At 37.9% G+C, this 23,030-nt stretch overlaps 1 protein-coding gene across 1 annotated transcript in view; it reads left to right on the top strand.

Annotated features, from left to right (window-relative positions):
* Window positions 1–18,891: 18,891 nt before the first annotated feature.
* The window catches only part of ntm (neurotrimin), a 467,090-nt gene continuing 462,951 nt past the window's right edge, over window positions 18,892–23,030 (top strand). The window contains exon 1 of the mRNA XM_053476263.1: window positions 18,892–19,093. Within this exon, the coding sequence (XP_053332238.1) occupies window positions 19,033–19,093 (61 nt within the window). The 5' untranslated portion in view covers window positions 18,892–19,032. The remainder of the gene's footprint in view (window positions 19,094–23,030) is intronic.

The raw sequence follows: 23,030 nt of genomic DNA, 5'->3' as shown, positions 1-23,030 counted from the left end.
GGATGCATTAAGCCCTCCCCATCAGGAGCAATAATGGATTAAAGTCCGCAGTCACTCCACAGTTTGCCAGTCAATGTTCTTTATTTTCAGCATCACTCCAATTTTATCTTCTTCTTCTGGCTCTGGAAGCAGTCGATTTGCCGTCAATTGCCATCTCAGGCAGCAGCATTAATGCGCACCCACAAAAGGATGACACACCGCATTATCACCTCACTAGCTTTCAAATTAGAGTGGACCGCTGCCTCTGCTCAGCTTGTGACTGGTTAACACTATCAGCTATTTGTTGTGATTGGCCCTAATTCATGGTGTCTAAAGATTTCATCAGGCATTTGATGAGTGAAATAAACCACTGCCCACAGGGAAATTGCTCTGATTAATAGAATTAGGCATTGGAGGGGAATCAATATGAGCGAGGTGGTCACATGGGGATCGGCTGTGCTGCCCATCATTGCATCCCGTGGCCTGAGGAGCTACGGACCGCCGACACTAGGCACATTCCTGTTAATAGGGTCTGGACTCCATGTGAGTCTCAAAAAGCAAGGGATTAGCATTCAGTCTGTGCTACAGAAAGCGCCAATCTGTTCGGTTAAATGGCCGAACCATATGGGTCCTACTGATGTGGATTATTTCAATACAATGCAATCCATCTTTGGAGAAAATACGAGTACTGTAAAGCTTTCAAAGTAGGAGACAGCAAAAACTCATGCCTATTACTAGTCTTTGTACTTGTTGCCTTTCTTTGCTGGTGTACCCCCCACCCCTTTCCTCTCCTGTGCATTCTTAGCCAGTTAAGTGCCCTCTCTGAAAGAAACCCTCCCTCTAATGCACCTCTGCCCTGACCTGAACGCCCACTGACTCCCCCTTCCCATTTCCTTTGCCGTCTTTGTGTGTAGTTCCACTCCTTTGCATTAACCACCACTCTGGACTGGTGACTGATGCGGGGAGGAGACTGGCATCATCCCTTCTCTATGTCCATATGATTCAGTCATTAGCTGACAACTATCACCAACATGTAGTGTCCTTATGAGAGCAAGGCAGAAATGAACCCAGGCTCTGTCCCTTTGAACACTCATAATGTGGCTATTCACTCTTTAATTCTCATCCCATCTGTTTTCCCCAGATGCCTGTTGCCGGAATGGAACAGCTCATAAAAATGTAAATGAATTCAATTAGACTTAAGTGGTTGTTTGTAAATATATGCCTATTTAGCGTCAAGCTTCATTGGTGTCAGTCAGAATGGTGTGGTACATTGTTCTGTAGCAGTTGATTTAAAACCAACAAAACAACGGACACAATGCCGGTGTGTTTATTAATGTATTTATAGAGGTCAGCAATGGAGTCTTCAAACACAACAGATGATCCACAGATCCAGTGACAACTCATTCACCTTTGGATAAATGATTGAGATATCAATATGGTGACTCTTTAAATACACTATGACTTGTTACAAAATCAATCAAAGCAAAAGTTAATCAAAAGTTTCTACTTTGACAAAAGCCTAAGACAAATTGTCCATAAATAAAAACATATTTAATTTATTTTTTTCCAGTGACTGAAACTGATGAGAAAAAAAGTACAAACACTTAATCAACACTGTGAGGAGTGTTTAACTGTACCTGTCTAAATACATGAAATAAATAACTGCATGGCATGTATTTTAAAACTATACACAAACAAGACCTGTTTTAGCTTTGATTGTCTACAGTGTAACAATACATCACATGCTTACATTTTAGTTTAGTTTCTAAACCTAAGAACCTCAGCAAGGTAGAGCAATGCACCTCCAGATAATAAATATAATAACACTGCCCTCTGGTGTCAAAACAAGGAAGTTTATCTGATATTCAAAGTGAATCAACATAATTATTACAGTTGCTGGACAAGCTGTAAAAAACAAACAAACAAAAAACAAACAAACAAAAAAAAAAAACCTGAAGGTAAGAAAGTGGTGGGGGTCCTTCTTCTTTTTCTTCATTTGTGTGAAATTGGATATAATGCAATCATATCACATTTGCTTTAAATATCTATTTCTCATGGGAACATTGAGGAACTGCTTTATCTGCTTTAAATATAGGAATAATCTTATATATATATATATATATATATATATATATATATATATATATATATAAATAAAGTAATCTGACTATTTTGCATCATCATCTTTGTTCCAGAATAAAATAGAGAACAAATATTTATCAGTAAACAAAAACACTAAACCCCATATAAAATCATTCATTAAGCTATGTAATTGACTCATGACTTTTGTGTAGTCAGACTTTTTTCATTGCTGAAGCTGCTTATACCTGACATAAGCACACAAATTTCCTGCCACTTCTGACTCAAATTGCTTAGTCTCATACTTGGTTTTATATAAATCTTTACATTTTTTATAAAAATTCCTAAGCACAAGTGTTTAGACAGTGTGAATTACCTGACACATGGGTATTCATGCAGTTTTTCTCTTTGATAAACTACACTATGTTTAGACTTCTCATAAGTTTTACCTCATGGCTGAAGTGCAAGGATGAATAATATTTATAGGAGAATGATTGTGAAAATGTAATTTTTGGCCATACAGTAATTTTATTCAGTGTGCAGATTTCTTTTTGGAAATTGACTGCCCTCTAGTGGACATGCAGTATGCATCCTCATATATTCACAAGACCCTAACACCACAAATCTTGAAAAATATGAAGGTTTCTGACAGATAAAGGAGAAGAAGACGAAGAAGAGAGCAACAGAGAGAAAGATAGAGAGAATTGAGCTCTTTAAAGTGAATAAGTTGGACTTTTGCCTTGGGCCAGTCTTGTCATCTTCTGCCAAACTCATTGTGTCTAATTCAACTTTTTCTTTTTTCAAATCCACATTGACCTCTCACCTTCTGTTCCCTTTCCCGTATGTCCTAAAATTTATTTTGTCCTTAATGCCACTTTGTTTTGAATGTATTTATAACTGAGCTCACCCACTTATTAAAACTGCATCCAGCGAGACCTCTGACCCTCTGGCTTTCCTTCATCCACCCTCTTCCCATGCTTATTCTCTTTCTCTAACTTTAATGCAAGATCATCCTGTTTCCAAATCTTCCCGTAGGCTTAAGGATGGGGCCAAGAGTGCTTGCCCTAGTTGCTCCCACAGTTAATCTGGAAGTAAGGGGCAGAATCTGAAGGGAGACAGGGAAATGATCATGGGGTGCAGCGGCAGATGCTTTAAAACTACTGTTTGGAATGAAAAGACGTATGAGGTAATCACTGCAGATTTGTTCCTTCTGCTTTCATCCTGATGAGGACTGGAGCCATAAGGTCTAATAGTCTGGGCTGGTAGCATGCGCATTGACAATGACACATACACCTGCACAAACACATACACACACACAGTCATTTTTAAACCCTGTGTCTTGCCCTTGAGGGACACGGTACTTTGGGCTCTTTGTTTAAAAAATAAATGAATAAAAGCTGCAGTTTTTCATAACAAAAAGCAATCAAATTGTTCTCACAAGGTCAAACCACCGGAATGCTGAAACAATCAGTTGCCATCCAGTTAGAATAACATGAGTGCATAACACCCCAAACCACACACACACACGCGCACGCACGCACGCACGCACGCACACACACACACACACACACACACACAAATTCCCTGGACTATTGCTCTTTTTCTTTCAGTTTGAAAGGCACCCTGCTGCTTCTGAGCAATGGTCTCAGCAGGATGTCCCTCAAACACACACTTAAAAATGCCCATGCAGCATTCTCTTAAGATTCACTTCGACCGAATAGTTTGGCAATAGTGTCCAGCACCATGGGAGTTCATATTCAGCTTATCTTTCTCATCCTTATTAACCTTAGTGGTCCGTGATAAGCCCCAAAAACTTTGATTCAAAAAACACATTTAGAAAGCTTTTGTGGAAAGCTTTATTATAAATGTTGGTAATTATTTGTTTGTATGTTCATAAGTTAGTAAGTTTCAAAGTGATAGTTGTGCTGGATGTTTTTGTATTTGCAGTGGGCTGTTGGTGGGAGCAGGGGTGTTGGAAACCTGATCCCGTAAGTAACTGCCACAGAAACGACGGCTATATCTCCAGCCTGATGTGCCGGATGGCACACAAATGAAACCTCTTACCAATGTGGAACTGAGAGTAGTCAATTTTTTTTCTTGTATTAACCCTAGAAGAAGAAGTCTATAAATTCCACTGCACACTGCAAAGACGTGAATTCAAGATGAACAAATATGGAAATTATTACATTACTGATGGTACATTAATATAAATCTCGCTAATTAATAGAAATCACACTAATAGCTGCATAAAAATACAAGTACATAATGTCTGGTTCTCATAAATAGCAATACAGATAGAGAGGTGAATAATCTTCTTCTAGTGAATCTAACTCAATCAGGGTCATTATTCAACATTTTCCTTAATCTGCTAATATTTCCTGAATTTATGCTAGTTGTTGTCATGTGATTACATCATGTTTACACACCACATTTAATAGAAGGTGTGAGGGTGGCTGACCTGCAGAGTAGTATCAGCAAATGTAGTCATGATAAATAAATACAACTTCCTGAGTAGAGCCTGGTGAATAAAAGGAAAGTAGTCGCTCCTATCTCAGTGCTTGGTGTTTGTGAAACTTAAGTGCATCTCTGCACGCTCCCTTTACTGTTCAACACTCATGAATACCATTATGTGTGTGACTTTATAGAACTATGTGCTCATTTTAAATGCCTATAACGCTCTGTTTGCACTCTTTAGAAATATAAGATAGATTCCCTTCTATATATATATTTTTAAATAAAAATTTCATTTTTAGTTCAACAGTGCACTAGGCTTACATTGTATAATAATAAGTATGATTATATTCTGGCTACTGAGCATTATTTGAAATATATGGCAAGGCAAAGAAGAGACGAAGAAATGAGGCCAGGACTGGAGCCAGTGCAATTAGCACAGTGTTTGCAAAACTAGGTGAAGAAACTATGACTGTGATGCTTACATGTGCATTATTCATTTGGCAGATTCACAGTGACACAGTGGCAGGCAAGACAGAACACAATCCAATCACATAGTGAGGAAATTGAGGATTAAGGGTTTTACTCAAGAGGGCAACTGGCAGCACTGATATTTGAACTTAGCCGCTTGCTCACCAGCAACTACAACTTAACAGCTGAGCTGGCATTTTTTATAATTTCCCCCTACATCTGCAAAAAGGCTTCACTACAAGCAGTAAATTCTGCTTTTTGAATGAACCTATAAAACTTGCAAGTGTTAATAAATGTTATGAACAATTAAGATTAAAGTGAAGTTTGGGATAGTGATAATTCCTTTTTTATTACTTAATTCATACAATAAATTGTTATAATTTCTATGGCCTTCCCACACTTTACCAGGAATGTGATTTGATTTGTTGACTATTATAACTATTGTTAAGTACTGCAGTTAAATAAAATTATCTTGCTTTTTCACAGGAGAATTTAATAGCTGCAGAACCTTAAATAATGTAGCAGCAACCTGAAGTCATTAAAGTTGGTTCTGTCGTGGAAACTTGAGATGTTAGTGATGGTGTAGAATGTTGAGGAGTTAAGGAGTTAAGTCAACTTAAGATTTTAAACTGAGTACATGATGTCAACTAAACAGCAATGTAAAATATTTAGTTTGGCCATCAAATTCCTCTAAAAGTTGAGTAAACTTAAAAAAAAGCTTACTAAACTTTTTTTTTACAGATGGCTTGTTTTTTTACAGTGTGTATAAGACTATTATTATTATTATTATTATTATTATTATATTAATGAATACACTATTTATTTTATTTATCAAAGTGTGTGTGTGTGGGTGGGTGTGTATTGTTGTACTCTGGCACAAGAATTTCCTTCTGGATTAATAAAGTTTATATTATCCCATCTTATCTTATTTGAATACAGTGTGAAAAGAGCACAGTCTTACGTGGAGTTCTCAGTTTGAACATTTAAACTAGATATTATATTTATCTTGTCTACATATTAAATAGGGCATGACGGGAAGAAAATTGCAGTATCATAGCCAAACAATCTATTACTGTGATGTTCAATGCTGCACAGTACCTGCACAATTTAATACTTGTTACTTATTACTTTAGAACTTGATACTTGCATTGAACAATATATAACCATGGAAGATGTTATAAAATTTAATTAAAAAATATTTTTTTTTGCTGATATTTTTTCTCCCTTAGCAGTTTCTAAATTAAACAAAAGGTAAGATCATTTGTTCAAATAATGCATATGATTTCAAGTAATAAGTCACTCATAGAAATGTCAGTTTTAGTGAGAGGATTGTCTATGTTGCTACTATTAACAGTATTATTCTTTAAGATCGATTTATAATGACATCCCATAATAGGTTACTGGTGTGCTGGTACTGATCTCAGTGACCTTAACTTGAGCCAGAACTGACTATTTCAGACATAGTTGATCAGTATTTATGATATAGGCCTATTCCCAGTGTTTTCACAGAGAAAAAGAATGGCCAAACTACTTTGAGCTGAAATAAATTCTCCATTATCTATATAGATAAAATAAAGGTTGCTCTTTCAATGATATCTTTACATTTCATACATGAGGAGGACACATGTTGGTGGACACAAAGTCTAAAAAAATTCTGTTTGTATTTCTTTCGAGCCAGTTTTGTCACAGCATCACACAAAAGTGGCTTGAGAGAATTTTATGAAGCTGTGGTAGTTGTTAGGTATTTGTCTGCACCATAAATAAATTTAAAATGTTAAGTAGAAGGGATGTTATGAGTAGTTATGTTTCAGATTACCCAACAGCTGGCATTGTTTTTTTTTTTTTTTAGATGAATATATTACTGTATGTTTGGCCTTAAAGTGGGTGTACGTAGGTATAGGAGACACTCAACATGGACAATCAACGTGATAGTTTACCATAAATACACAGATTATGCATAAGACACCAAAACGACTGTAATGCTGCTACAAAGCGCCCAAACCCTTACCGAACACAAACAAATAAAAACACGGGTCGTTATGGCAAACACGTCCATAGCAGTTTGGGGGTAGAGGGAATGTAAGATATTCGAGTGTTGAATAAGAGTGTTGTTTTGAACGGTCATGTGCCAGATGTAATAATCTACTTTAAACAGGGCGTCTGGTTATTTGGCTGATGACAAAAGAAGTACAACTTAGCATAAACAAGGCATAAGATTACAAAATTTAATTTCTTTGTATTAATATGTTAGGGGGAGACTACTGCTGCACAGAAAGATGAAGCTAATCAGCTTATTTTTTAGCTTGGGGCAGAGTTGGACGTAGCAGAGATGATGTTGAGTTTCTCTTTGGGAATGACAAGGACAGATAGGACTAAGAATGAGTCTATAAGAGGGAGAACCCACGTTTGATGTTTTGGAGATAAAATCAAAGGGGCCAGATTGAGGAGGTTTGGACATGTTCAGAGGAGAGATGGTAAATATATTAGTAGAAGGATGCTGAGGTTGGAACTGTCAGGCAAGGAGGTCCAGAGGAAGACCAACGAAAAGATTTATGGATGCAGTGAGAGAGGACATGAAGTTAGTTGGTGTAAAAGATGGGGATGCAGAGGATAGGGTTAGATGGAGGCAAATTATTCGCTGTGGCGACCCCTGAAAGGGAACAGCCGAAAGACAAAGCAGAAGCATATAAACCTTTTAACTATTTCTAAAAACTATGTAACTGACAACAACGGCTACTAACGCTAGTCTCAAATAACTACTTTTTACTCTTTGCTCAAGAGTAGGGAGCAGAAAAAGCATCTCAGGGCACACAACATGCCAAACCTGGGAAGATGAATATTGGAAAAAGCCCGGGTGAAGTTTTTCTAATTAACTGCACAGTTTCTGTGACATTGTGCCCATGATAGCCTCAGAGTCCTGTTCTTGGCTGACAGGAGAGAAACTCGATGTGGTCTCCTGTTTTCGTAGCCCATCCACCTCAAGGTTCAAAGTGTTGTGCATTTTGAGATATTGTTATGCTCACCTGGGCTGTAAGGAGTGAATTTGAATTACTGTAATTCTCCACTGAATTCTTTCATCAACAAGGCGTTTCTACACATAGAAATGCCACTCATGGGTGTTTTTCAGTTTTTCTCACCATTCAGTGAAAACTCTCGAGGCTGCTGCACATAAAAATTTTCGGAAATCAGTGGTTTTTGAAATACTTAAACCAGCCTGTTTTTCAACAAGCAACCATGGCATGACCAAAGTCTGTAAAAAAAAACATTCTTTCCAAATATTCTGATGCTCTTGACCTGTGTCTACATAATTTTTTATTGCAATTTACCAAAACATGATTGGCTGATTGTCTAATTGCACGAATGGGCAGAGTGTACCTATTAAAATGAACAGTGGGTGTATAATTTCCACTGTCTTGATTAAGCCCCAGCACCACAAAGCTGCCACTGCTGAGCCCTGGACCACATAATAACCATATCTGATCAAGGGGCACTGTATCCTGGCTGACGCTGTGCTCTGACCCTAACTTCCTAACTGGGATATGCAGAAAAAAATTATTTCACTGTGCCATATAATATATTTGACAAATATTTGAATCTTAATCTTTAATTGAAACAACCACAAGTTGCATCTGTTATATATTGATTGAGCTTTTCAGATTTGGATAATAATTGAAATTTAAATATATAGAAGCTAAACTATATATTTTCCTAAAAGAACTCGATAAAATGAGATGATAAACCATATTTATGCACTCCCCACAATTATTGCTGTAGGTTTTTGGTTTGGCTCTCTGTTTCCTCCAGAGGGCACTACAGGATTATAAGAATTTTAAAATGGCTCCAAAAGTTCTCCATACAAAATAACAGGCATGATTTTAATTGTAATTCATATACATAATCAGAGCAGATGGATGGAGAGGTAATGACATGTGACTGCCTTAAAATTACAAGTATAACAGGACAGATGCTCTGATTTAGATTTGCCCACTTGGTTTGAAATAATTAGCCTATAATATGGTTAGGATTCTTTATGTCCCTTGGATTTAACACCCATTAAATTGCCTTATAGCTATAGGCTTTAGCCTTGTTCACTGGTATGGTTTGAATGCACTGAAAGACATTAGTGTATGAACTCTTGTAGCATTCAAATGGAAAATTTTAAAGGCTTTGAACCCAAATCTAATACAGACTCTTTTAGAATCATTATCTTAGTGAAAATGGCTGGCTGTGTGTTTGAGCCCAAGTTGGCCAAGGCCTTTTTATTGAGAGGAAGTGTGTTGTATATCACTGATATCCTACATTCTAACAGATTTTTGGCAGTTCTTCTGAAAGCATCTCTGACACATTCCTTCTCTTTTTCCAAACTAACAGTGGTGGATATTGTTATTTGTCATGCAGTAGTGTCTGTATAGCAGATTTATTGTGTGGAAGATCTTTAGAAAAGTCAGAACAATGCCTTTGAGATAAGATTTGAGTTACTTCTCTGTTTGCAGGAATACTTATTTTACGTCCTATTTCTGGTTCAGTAATAAAGTTCCTATTTACAACAGGACTCCAAATCAGATGTATTCAACTTAGCTGACAGGAACATTTAGCTCGCCTATGCTCTATTTAAAAATTTTTTTTTTTTTTTTAGCATTCAACAGCTTTCTTAATGATTAACTGTAGAGTAATATAATAAACCAGCAAGAAACAAAAACAAGGAAAAGGAACCATAGACATGTGGACCTCATTCATGGAATTGAATAACCCTTTGGTCAGTTAATTATATACATCCCTTGCTTAAAAAATAAAATTATTGATATCATGTTTGACTGCTGTGGTAATCATATCGAATGCAATGTGAACAACCTCTAGAAATATGTAATAAACGTTATGCATTTGATGTCTAATGCAATCAAAAGCCACTGCACTACCCAGTGCTGCCTGTTCATGCAGTGACCTGAATTTTAATCTGACCACCCTCTTTAGTTTCCTGCAGAACTACGAGGGTGTTGCTGTAATATCCAGTTTTAATATATAACTGTCAATTATCACACTAGTGTCTAACAAAGAAAACATGGGAAATGTCACCTGAGCTGTTTCTCTTGGATACTCGGGCCATGCAAATTTTTACCATAAAAATATTAAATCCTGTCTGAATCAGGTACCTAGAGTGACTTCACATCACATACCAACAAGTATGAAAAACCCACAGCTAATAAAAACTCCACTACCTCCTTCTTTTTTCCTCATTGGAGATGTGTGAGAAAAGCAGCTTTTGACACTATTGGGAATCACTCCATGTGAACATCTTGTAGGTAAGAAGAAGATACATTTCAAAGGAGTTTACTTTTTAGCATGCAGTGCCTAAGATCAAAATGCAGAAAAATCTCATTGTGCTTCCAATCACCTGCTCTTGGATTCCTTGTGAACTCAGGAGGAGAAAGTCTGACTTTCATACAGTATGGCAGAGCAGCTGTTCTGAACCAGTGTCAGTTCTTCTCTTCTCTTATCTTAATGAACTGATTCGTAGGCTCAGCTTGGAGCTGATTTGCGATCAGGACATTTTTCTTTGAGAAGAATCTTACTGATCCAGGGCTGCGATTCATGAAGCATGATACCTGTGGGTAAAGGCTGCAGTTTTTAAAGCAGCAGAGATGTGTCTTCACATGTAACTGTTTCACCGTTTCACCTACTTCCTGGGAAGCTGACAGGAAAAGGGATTGTGAAAATACAAAAGAACCATGCTTAAAATAAATTATGCTCCATGCAATACAGCGTGTCCCAAAAGTATCCATACATAAAGGAAAAGAACACTTTTTAGCAAAACATGGTTCAAATTTTCATACTTGTTTATACTACTGTACATTACCAAAAAAAGCACACATTATAGGATTTAATTTAACTACCATTAGTTTTAATTGTGGACAGAGGTGGGAGGTAACTGAGTACATGTACTTCCTTAATGTACTTAAGTACATATTTCACATACAATATCTGTACTTTATTAAATAGTTTTATTAAAGGATATTTTTTTACTTTTGCTTTACTCAAAAGCACAGTATCTGCACAATCTACTTAACGTAATTTCTCTATTATGTTGTCTTACCTAACTACTTTGGTGTGTAGTGTTAGAAGCAAGAATGTTGCCACCTGCTGACTATTATGCATGACTTGCCTTTCCTTCGAGACACAACTAATACTGCATTGAGATCAGAAGCGAATTGTGGAGTGCCAATTCATGTGGAAAAATATTCCCGTGCCATCAGGGAATAATAAAAAAATTAATTGATGTGGTTATCTGGTCCTTCAGTACATTCAGGTCATCAGCTGACTTCATTTTATTGCCACATAACTTTGGTGTGTCTAGACCTGACTAACTGAAACAACCCAGAACTATGCATCACTATGAGTGCATCACTTTTTACACTGACTCACACTTTGCTCTGAAATAGGGTCAATCTAGGCTTATCAGACGGCATTACCTTTTTTGGACTATTGATCCAAAGTCCTATCTTTATCCTCCCTAGCAAAGTGTAGCTTTTTTGTTTTAATTATCTTTATTAACAAGTGGTTTTCTTATGGCCACACAGCTGTATATTCCCAATCAATCAATCAATCAATCAATCAATCAATCAATCAATCAATCAATCAATCAATCAATCAATCATCTATCTATCTATCTATCTATCTAATATTTTTCTACAGATAGCCTTAGAATGCACATGAAGGCTATGTAACAAAGATAATTTAAAGGAACAAAGTGCCGTTACATGCGTACATGAGAGGGAGAAAAGACTCCAAGAGTGTTCAGAACGGAATTGCTGTTTTGGTTCTTTTTCTTTCTTTCTATAAAGTGTTAATTTCCCTTAAGTATGGAATCATTTGGGACACCTTTTGAATTGACATGTGTGGAACAACTTCCAAAAAAAGAAAAAAAAAAAAACAGCTAGGCAAGATAATTTACAATTCTTTTTTTATTCCCCAGGTGTACCACAGACAGGACATAATATAGCAGTGAATCATCACAAATGCTCCATGGCACAGTGACAGATAGGTGAATTTTATATTTTAAAGCACTCTTGGAGGAAGGGTGGTGATCTAGGGTCTGTGTTTGTGAGTACAGCAGCAGACAAATGAGAGCATTACTCACTGTAACCAGAGAAGGTATCTGTCTATCTCTCTTCCTCTCTCTTACTCGCTCACTTTTAATTTTTTTAGGGCCCAAGCACTATGTCGTCATAGTATGTGTTCTTCTTAGGTTTATTTTTTTTGTAACATGCACAAAAAGGCATGAAAACAGTCAGACGTGTTGGAATCTGCTGTCATTACAATGCCTGAGTGACTGGCTTATCCAGCGTGGCATAGCTCATACATGCTGGCATGTATACCCTATGCAAAACCCAGTACAGATTTAAAGCTCACTGAGATAAACAACTTTCACATTGCATGTCATGGGCTCAGCTCAACAGGAAATCAGTTATTTTGAGTCATTTGCAAAATGCACTCAATGAAATTTGATATATATTTTTCCTAGGGGATTTATACGATCGCCACCAATATGGGCCTATGTGATCTCAAGACATTAAGGATGCAAAATTGATGAGGGATTTTTGATATCTTAAACTAGTAAGCTGTGACAAGGCCTTAAACCTATGCTGAAACATGGGTAATAACTTTCTGTGTCATCATAGTATGATGTTTTTCCCAGGATCTGGGGCATTTTGAGGGTCTTGACATAAAATTCCCCAATTCTAAAATCACGTCATAATGGTATCAGTATTAGAGCTGTAATCGTGCCTTAAAAGTTAGGCCCGACAGGGCCCGAGCCCGACACATTTCGGCCCCAGCCCGACAAGTACATTTTGATTGACAGCCTTTTAAAAGCCCGAACCCATTTACAGCCCGAGATTATTCATTATTCAATACCCGTTTTGCTGTCGTACTTTAACAGAATGTCACACTTTCTGCATTTCACATAACCCACTGGCGCATTATTCTCATTATGTATCAAATGTGTCAAAACTTTCCCACACCGCAGACTTTGCTTTAGTTGCTGGTGCAACCAAAACGTAATCGCCAGTGGCAAGCCTCTGTTTACCCTCCTCACCATCTATTTTCGCATATCTCTCTTTTGCTAATCAAAACGCATCACATGACCACTCATTTACCACGCAAGCCCGAACCCGGCCCTAGCCCGTGTAAAATTATATTAATTAAGCCCGAACCCGATTGAACCCCTCGGGTTCGGGCAAAAATCTTCTGCTCTAATCGGTATTTTACCTTTCAATGCATTTGCCCGCTGTGCCCACTTTTCTGGTGCGCCCAGGGGGGTGATGGCACAAGGTGCTTGGGCCCACTCATTGTTGCTTGCATATATATATATTTATATATATCTTTAAAAGCAGTGGCATTTACCGTCAAGTAGTTCTTTTAAGTTTGACATGTCTGTAAAAGACTTACCTCAAGCAATATAATTACTTTTCTCTCCTTAGAGTCAATAGAAAATCTGATTTAACATTAGCATTGACAGTATATGAATAAGCCCAAAAATCCTGTGTTCTACATCTCTCCGTAGGTTTTGAATGATATTTTTAGAACTTTCACGAGTTCCCAACCAACAGTTTTAATAATTCCCATACAGACCAACCCCAGAGAACTCACACTCACATTTAGATGTGAATTAATAGGACTCTGGTGCCTTTGAATGCTGTCCTACTGTGTAATATTGAATGCATTTGCTGTTATTAAATAGTCTCTGTCTTTCCCACTCCCCCCTCTCACTACGTCTCTCTAGTAACCCATAATACTTCATGGTTTGAGATCTAGTGTAATTTCAGGTATGCTAATGAGAAAATCTCCATGTCCTATAGTCTGTCCATGGCTCATGAAGATAAAATAACCCCACATTCAGGACTCAGTAAGTGTGCAAGAGGACAACTATACAATATTGATGTAAACAAACATAAAGCAAAAGACAATGGAGAGAAAAAAACAACGATTGTCTTTCTGGATCTACAGTTGAATTTTCTATGCATAGAAATACCCTTGTGTGTGAATATTAACTTTACGGCCCATTTGCAATGTCTGACAGAGTCCAAATATCGCTATATGTGTCAATATTTGAGGTTCCTCATCTCAAATGCCAAATATCGAATATCCTCCATGATCAGGACTGGCGGATAAAGGCTTACACCTTGAATGGTTGAAGTGGACTACCTCTAAAATAAAAAGTTGCTGAGTAATGTGGCCCTGAGCCTTGCAAGCGTTTTCAAGAGTGTCGGAGGACTGTGCTCAGGTCAGCAGTGACAGAAGTGATTTAACAGATCAGTGATTGAACAAGGTGACCTTCTGAACACCAAGTGTTCCAGAACTACAATACTTTTCACAAGTCTTTTTCCACAGCCAGCTTATCTTTACTTACTGTAGACATAATAATTAAGTGTCTACTGCTTGTTGTAGCAGTTATCTTTTTTTGAGAGTTAAAGACAATTAAATTCAAATTGATTCAATAATTAATTGAATTACTTACCTACTTAATTAATTAAGCAACCTCGTTATCCTAGGCAGGATAAATCCAAAATACATTTGGTTGCGATGATAGTCACCATGCAGACACATTCACACACTCATTCATACCTATGGGCAATTTAAAATCAGAAGGAAACTGGGAAACCTTGAGGAAACTGTGAGAAACATGTAAGATGGTAACCTAAGCTCACCAATAAACTTAAGCCTGGAGCTATGCCACCTCAATTCAATCAATTCGATTTAGTTTTATTTGCATAGTCCTTTTAACAATGAACATTTTCCCAAAGCAGCTTTGCAGAAATCCGGAGGTATATTTAGAGCCATAATGAGTAAGTCAGATGCAACAATGGCAAAGAAATCTCCCTGAGATGACATGGTGAAGAAAATATTAGAGGAATCAGACACAAAAGGGAAAAAAAAATCCTCTGAGCGACACAGGAAAGTGGAATCATAAATCATCCCTCTTATAGAACTCAAATGCTATGAAGTCATACAGTTGCAAGTGTTTTGAAAGGAAATCCAGTTTGAGCTTGGGGTGAGTAAGAGTCCTGAAATGAGCATATAACAGTCCATAAAAGGTGCGAGTCTGTATGGAAGAAAGGATGAGTCTTGGGGATTTTTTTTTTTTTTTTTTTACAAATCTTAGGGGTATCCATGCAGCAGCAGGAAACAGCGTGACACAAACACTTTTAGTGATGCTTTCAGGCCTGGCACTCTTAGCAGGCATATACACTCCATTAACACATATGCAGTCTCATTTAGGCAGCAGGAGACGCTATGTCTAAGCTCATCTGACTGTCAACAACTTGCTGCATACGAAAGTAGCAATTATGTTACTAAAGAACTGGCTGCCGTGCTTACTGTAGAAGCGTTACTTATGTCTAATAAATTACCCTGTCCCAATTGTGTAACATACAGTAGTTATGATCACAACTACAGTTATTCTTAAGTATGAAAAATCCATGCTGCAGGATTTAGTTTTGATCAGGCACTGACTCAGTGCTTACCTTCAGTAAAGTGACACAATTTCTGACCAAGTTTGCAACTTTTGACAGATTATCCCAGTGACTGGATCTGTCTACTGGAGTCTGCCTGCTAAACTTACCTGAATTTAAGAGGAAAGTATTTATGTCACCGAGTTGTCAAGGACTATAATCATCTTTAAGGTCTATCTTGACATGCACTGTTAAGCAGGAGTGTCAAATAATCAATGTTCCCTGCATGGTTCATTTTCTGCAAAATGTTTGGAGGTTTCTGTTCGGGTTTGTCTCAGAATTTATACCTCCAGAGTTTCACTGACATTTGAGCAGCAGCCACACATCAGTAATCCACTTAGATTCTTGCTTTATTTATTTATTTATTTATTTATTTATTTATTGCATTTATGGGCCCTTATAAGGGTGCTCAGGTGGCTAAGGTTCTAGGTTGTTGGTTTGGGGATCTGAGGATCCTAGAATCCTGCCATCGGTGGGTTGCCACAACCCATACTACCAGCTACTGCATGCAGTGCCAGTTCCAAGCCCGGATAAAACGGGATGGTTGCCTAAAAACCTGTGTCAAGTTATTGTGTGCGGATTGATGGTCTGCTGTGGTGACCCCTCAGCGGTAGCAATTGTGTTCTTTTACACATTTTCACCCTTTCATGTTTTTATTCTCACACATACAAATGCTGTTTTAAGAAGACAAATTAATCAAACTGCATTTTGAATTCGCTCATGCTATGATTTTAACTGACTCAAAAGCAAATCATTAGTGCGCATCACTAATGCAACTGATTAGCGCTGTCCTTTGTGCAGCCCTGTGTTGACATGTTAAGTGAGAATTTTGAAAACATTGTATCATTTAATATCTGGAGAGCTGTTTGTTCATTAGTTAGTCAAGTCTCTAATTGGCTTAATATTCTTTAGAACGTCCGCATTCATTCACCCACAGCTGCTACTAATGAAGAACCTTTTAACAAAACAAGGATGTGTAGTAACTGACTTGGCAAAAAGTCATACAACAAAGCGGACTTTAATTTGCGAGCATTTTACATCTTTGGAAGGTAAGATTAATTAACTCTACATATTTAACCCTAAGGTAATTTTAGGGGCTGGTATGGTGTCACAGCAGGCAATGTTCTTGCCTCATAGCTTCAGGGTTCTTGGTGCAATCTGAGCGCAAGGAGCTGCAGATGTTCTCTGTGCGGATAGGATGTTTGATTCTGGGTTCTTTGGTTTTCTCTTACCTCCCCAAAAATTGGTGCATTAAGTCATTATCTATAGTAGATTGTCCTTAGGCAGAAGCGTTTCTAGCGTGTATGGCACCCTGGCAAACTCCTCTTCAGTGCCCTGTTCAAATAAAGCACCATTCTGCTCTAACTTTGCTCTAACGTTTTTTTCAGACATTCAGAACAACACAAAATATTTATAACACACACACACACACACACACACACACACACACACACACACACACACACACATACATATACAGTACACACACACGTATTATCAATTTTATACCTGGTGACAGGATCATATGCACCCAATGCTCATTTATGCCTGCAGGGAAAAGGCCAACTTGTCTGGTCTGATTCCACAGAAAAAAACAATGCAGCACAAATTGCACAAAAAAGATAATGCTTTTCACAATACAAAGGTACTAGAACATCCCATGCACCACAGCCAGGGTCTATAAGGCAAAGAGCCCAAGCCTCTAAACTCCCAATTTAGAGGCACTACACTGCAACCAATAGCATTCAAAGAACTGCTACACCCCCCCAAGAGGCACTGCAGACCCATGTCCTGAGGGGCCAGAGCCACTATGGCACCAGAAGAATTTAAAACCTAGGTGGATATAATGATCATGTTTTGGGGTTGTGGTTTTAATGTTATGGCTGATCAGTATATAGTATCAGTATACTATCGTTAGTGTTTCCAGTATCCCCAGTGTTATACAAGCTAGCAATATAGATTAATAAGGATAAACTTTAAACTATTTAATTGCATGTCTAATATTACACTCAATATTACATATTAATTAGATAACAGCTGCAAATCTTTTATTATTTTATCCTTTCTCTTTTTCCCTCTTTCATTTTCTAAACTGAACACATGATTGCTGTAACTTTTCCCCCAAAGTTTTTTTTTTGCTTTGTTGAGCATCACTACATTACCCATCCCCCAACACCGTCAAGTGGTCAACACTAAACCACTAAATGCAATAATATGTCTGCAAGAATATGAACTGCGGTTCATTTGGTAGCATTTTATATTGTGATTGATTTTACTAGCTGCATTGATGTACAACATTATGGGGCTATAATCTTTTTTTATCATGTTCAAAAACTAAAAATGTGACTCATAGATTTTCTATATGTCTACCACATGTTAAATGTTTCCATAGAACTACTTGTGGCGTTCAATACACAAACATGGACAGTTGTAACTGATCAAGGACTATGACAAGTTATGGCATGCTATGAATCGCCATGGAAGCTGCTGTAGTGGAAGTGCTATTGTGTCATGTGATGGAAAAAACTTAAGACATTGTTTCATTGCATGATAGTGTTCAAAAAGATCTCGGTACTGGATTCTATGAAACCATGAAACTGGTGCCACGGCAGGCCATGACTTTAATAACATAGAGTTTTGTTCTAGACATGAGTGGGGACAGGGCTTAAAGGTTAAAAGAAAGGCGAAAGGGTCTGTCTATGTGCTATCTGGCACATCGCGTGACAGATACAGACCACTCTAGAGATACAGTATATACAGTCAATTTTTGAATGCCTAATATGCATTGCTTTGGACTGTGAGAGGAAACCAGAGTACCTGGAGGAAACCCGGGGAGAGCATGTAAACTTCATGCACACTTCTGCTGCTGACAGAAGTTATATTTATGAAAAACTTTTACCATGCCCACTGATGATGCCACTAACTCTACGGTTGTACTCATTTCACTCGAACTGCAGTTAGAATTGGAATTTTACATGGATAACATGGAGTGGAGGAAACAATACAGTACACAAACTCTAATAATATTGCAAGAAAAAAAATGCATGAAGTTGCTTCGTTGCACTAGAACGCAGTGGGCTTTAATCTCACAGTTTAACTGAACTTGGACAGAATATCTAGCTCAAGGCTTTTTCAGTAAATACGCATGAATAAATCTTTCAGTTTTCGAGCAGAAGTTTTTTCTGGTGCTGTTTTCTAAAGTCTAACCGGTTCTTTGTCGAATAAGGTCACTGGCACGAAGTGCGCACTTCGTTTCTTAGACAGCGTCGCCTTTGTCGTGTCGAGGAAGACCATATCGTATGCAAGAAGGCTCGCGCGCGCGTCGCAGCCAATCACGGAGCGAGTTGGTCGGCGCGCGCGCCTCTGTGTCCTCTTTCACAGTCCAAGCCGAGCTGGGATTTTGCGCTGCGCTCCGCTCCACTCTCAGCAGGATTTGTGTTCCAGTTTTCGCAGATCAGATTTCAAATTAATAACTGAAAAAAAAGACCCACATATATAGAAAACGCTTTTTTTTTCTTTGACTCAAGATCCGGTCTAAATCAGCATGAAGAGTCCTGCGTACTGGGCGGTCCTGTTCGGAATGGCCATCGCTTTAATACAGCGAGGTAAGGAGGGGGTCGCGTGCGGGGATGATGCGCGTTACTCATACACATAAACGACATGTCCGAGTCTGGGGCTGAGAAACTGGAACGACAGACGCATCATGGAGTGTGACTCCATGAACAGCTCGTTTCTGACGCGCTCCAACCAAAGAGGCAGCTTAGATCAGCAGCGTGTCACTCCAAGGTGATGCGGCTTCACATGTCGGGAATTTATTTGCTCTGCGTGCGTGTGAGCGCGCGAACCACATACTGCAGGAAAAAAAGTTTCCCAAATACTCCACTAAAAGTATCAAATCTAAGGACAGGACGTAATTTACTTGTTGCTTGTATTTTTTAACTTAAAACAAATTATCATAGTAATTCATACTATATAATAGTGATAATAATTATTATAATAATATCACCATAGGAGCACTGCAGGTACACATACTTGTCACTTGCAGTTGAAAATAATGTGTCCTAAATAAAATCAGGATCTGTGGCTCTGTCCCAAACCGCATCACTATTCGTGTTACCCCAATGAAAGATTGTCAGCAAAACTTATCCTGATAATATTACACATTCAACTGACATCATATTTTACTGATACTGATACAGACACTTAACTTACAGCTCTTCTTGACAGTTGCATTAAATCTGATTTCTGGTCATACTGTAGCCTGACACACAGCATCACACACACACATACACACACACACATGCTTACGGGAAGACATTGTCCAACATGTGTCCTAAACTGTTGATAGTGTCAAGTTTTCATTGGAATCTGTTGTTAATTAGTAAGATTAAGATATTGAAATGCTTGAATTGAGATCAGACATTTATCCCTGGTGGATTTCTGCTCTTCTGGTGTGTGAGCTCTTGTAAACATGGATGAGCGTGTATGTGTGTGTGTATGTTTGTTTTTGTGTTTTTGTACGATGAATACAGATTGTCGGGTTTTAGGCGTTTCTTGTACACTGTAAATGAATTTAAGATGAAGAGTGATATACTGGGAAATAAAGAGTGCGTGTGAGAGAGAGAGAGAGAGAGAGAGAGAGAATGCGAAACTGTGTGTGTGTGAGTGTTTGTGAGCCTGTGTGACTCTGAGGGTGACTGTGTCCGCGTTGCCAGGCTGCAGCACATCCACCTGCAACGCTCAAGCCAACATCCCTCTGGCCAAACTATTGTACCCTTGGACTTTTCTCCAGCCCTCCCTGAGCTTACACAGGAAAGATACTCGACACCATTTCAGCTTAGAGCCATAGCTGGGTTCTAGCTTCATACACAGACATGAGAGTGTTTAAACGAGATGAAGATTTGTTGATTGTTAATTTGAAAGATTCTCCGGAGGGGACTTCTGCGTTAAACACCTCATTTCTTTGTTTCAAATCTGTAAATTTCATTTTTGTGCCTTGTTCGAGCAAAGAATGGTACAGTGGGCGCCATGCACAATACATACAGTTTTATGTTTATGAGAAGCACAGATTTACATAATTTCATACACCTGTCCTCACACTTGAATTTTGCACACTCATTGCTTGAAGGCATTCACTTCTCATTTTTTTCTCTCTAGCATGACACAGCGTGCCATGTTATTACAGAAATTGGGCCCATTAGGAGCAGAGGATGACTGTGACTAATTGACATCAGCATCAGCCCAGATGTGAAATAGCTACTTTTTCAATTTCATCAAAAGGATGAGAGTTCACTCATTTTCTTGAGTGGCCCAGTGGTGTTCTAGCACTTGTTACGATACGTTCTCTAGAAAAACAAATACTTAGTGATGCTTTTGAAAAAATAACTACACTAGCACACTCATTATACCGCTTTGATGCTTTGTGTAGGGTCAATTACAAAGTGAAATGAGATGATTATAATTACGTTTTTCAAGCCATTATCCCCTCCCTGAGTTACTTGCACAAGCACAGACTGTATGCAAGTGGGAGCTTCTTACAGGTTACTCTAGGAAACTAATTTAACTGGGAATTTGGTTATTATAATTTATTTTTTATTTTTTAGAAATGTATACATTCAGTGCTCTTTACATCTTTGAGGCTTTCTAGCTTTTGTAAGCAAATCTTTACATTGGATCACAATATTCTCAATAGTATATATATAAAAAAAAGAATAACTAAAGGTTGGGGTATTTTTTCCCTGGGAAGTGACATGCAGGTGTTGACATCTGTTTAAAAATTAATCATTGAGGAAAAGTGAACAACCTGACAGATATTTAGTATGTACAGGAGCACGGACATTTGTTTCCTCCACAATGAAGTTATTTCTAACCCAGAATGCTAGAGGGCATGCATAGGTTAATGGCAGTCTAGAAGTTAAGGAATTAAGGTCAGTGCTAATTACCATCAAATTAAAATTTCATGGTATTCAAGCTTGTGTTCAGTGCTGCCTGACTATCACTAGGTGCATTTACATGGATCTTAATATTCCACTTATAACAGGAGTAATAACCCAATTGGAACGAAACTGCATTATGTAAATACCTCAGTCAGAACAGTGTGACCTAGTCTGGTCCAATCTGAATGAATTTACAACCAGAATGAGAGGGGTGGTGTAAACCATTGAAAATCCATTCAGTAGGTCAATATTCGCCATGTAAACACTTGATCTGATTGCTTCCCTGTTGTCAGAATAAATATATTATTTTTGCACCTGTTTACCCCATCTGGGGGTAATATGACAGTAGGTGCCTTGACAAGAACTGTTGCTTCTGTTTCTGATTTCACTCTGTGAGAACAACTCTTTTTCACATCCATTGGGTCTCTGGCTGAGGAAGGGGAACTGATTGGCACCCATTTTCTGTCATAGTAAAGCATCTATCCAATCATAGATGAGACTGAATGTTTAAAGCTAATCATATAGCAGAAGGTGAGATTTATTGGAAAAGATGGGGAGCCCAACCTAACCTTTGGAGAAATCTTCTTTTTTATATTTCTGGAAGATTAAATGCTTTAGAATCACTTTGCATATGCCAGGAAAGATAAATTCTTTAAATATTTTAAATGTACAGTTATACAATGTGGTAAAAAAGTGTTTGCTCCTTCCTGATTAGTGTTTTGCATATTTGTCACACTTAAATAATTGAGATCAGCATCAAATTTTAATATTACACAAAGATAACCCAAGTAAATAAAAATGCAGCTGTCCAAACCTAAATAGCCCTATGTGAAAAAGTAATTGCCCCCTAAACCTAATAATTGAATTTGCCAAGTTTCGCCCTTGGCAGCAAAAACTGCAATTAAGCATTTGCGATGACTGGCAATGAGTCCCCCACATGGCTGTGGAGGAATTTTGTCCCTCTCTTCTTTTCAGAATTGTTTTAATTTAGCCACATCAGAGGGTTTTCAAGCATGAAGGGCCTGTTTAAGGATTTCAATCTGATTTAAGTCCAGACTTTGACAAGGCCACTCCAAAACATTAATTTAGATTTTTTTTGAGCAATTAAGAGGTGGACTTGCTGCTGTGTTTTGTATCATTGTTATGCTGCATAACCCAAGTGTGCTTGAGCTTGAGGTCACAAACTTATGGCCGGACATTCTCCTTCAGGTTTTTCTTGTAGAGTGTAGAATTCATGGTTCCATTAATTATGACACATTTTCCAGGTCATAAAGGTGCAAAGCGCCAGAATATCACACTACCTCCATCATGTTTTATTTTTGGTATGATGTCTTTTTTATGAAATGCTGTGTAAGTTTCACACCAGATGTACCGGGACCTGTATACAGTATATAAACTTTTTTTCTTATACATAATATTTGCCCAAAGTCTTGGGGATATTCAAGAAGTTTTTTTTTTTTTTTTGCCAAGTCCCTTTTTATTCTTAAATGAAGCAAGTGACGCCTGCAGTTCTCTAGATGTTGTTCTTCATTCTTTTAAGAGCTCCTGGATGGGTTTGTCATTGTGCTCTTGGAGTAAGTTAAGTTGGCTGGCCACTCTTGGAAAG

Source organism: Clarias gariepinus, chromosome 17, assembly GCF_024256425.1.
Source record: "Clarias gariepinus isolate MV-2021 ecotype Netherlands chromosome 17, CGAR_prim_01v2, whole genome shotgun sequence".
Classification (NCBI taxonomy): Eukaryota; Metazoa; Chordata; class Actinopteri; order Siluriformes; family Clariidae; genus Clarias; species Clarias gariepinus.
Note: the sequence above shows the minus strand (reverse complement) of the source record. Positions and strands in the feature narration are given on the sequence as shown.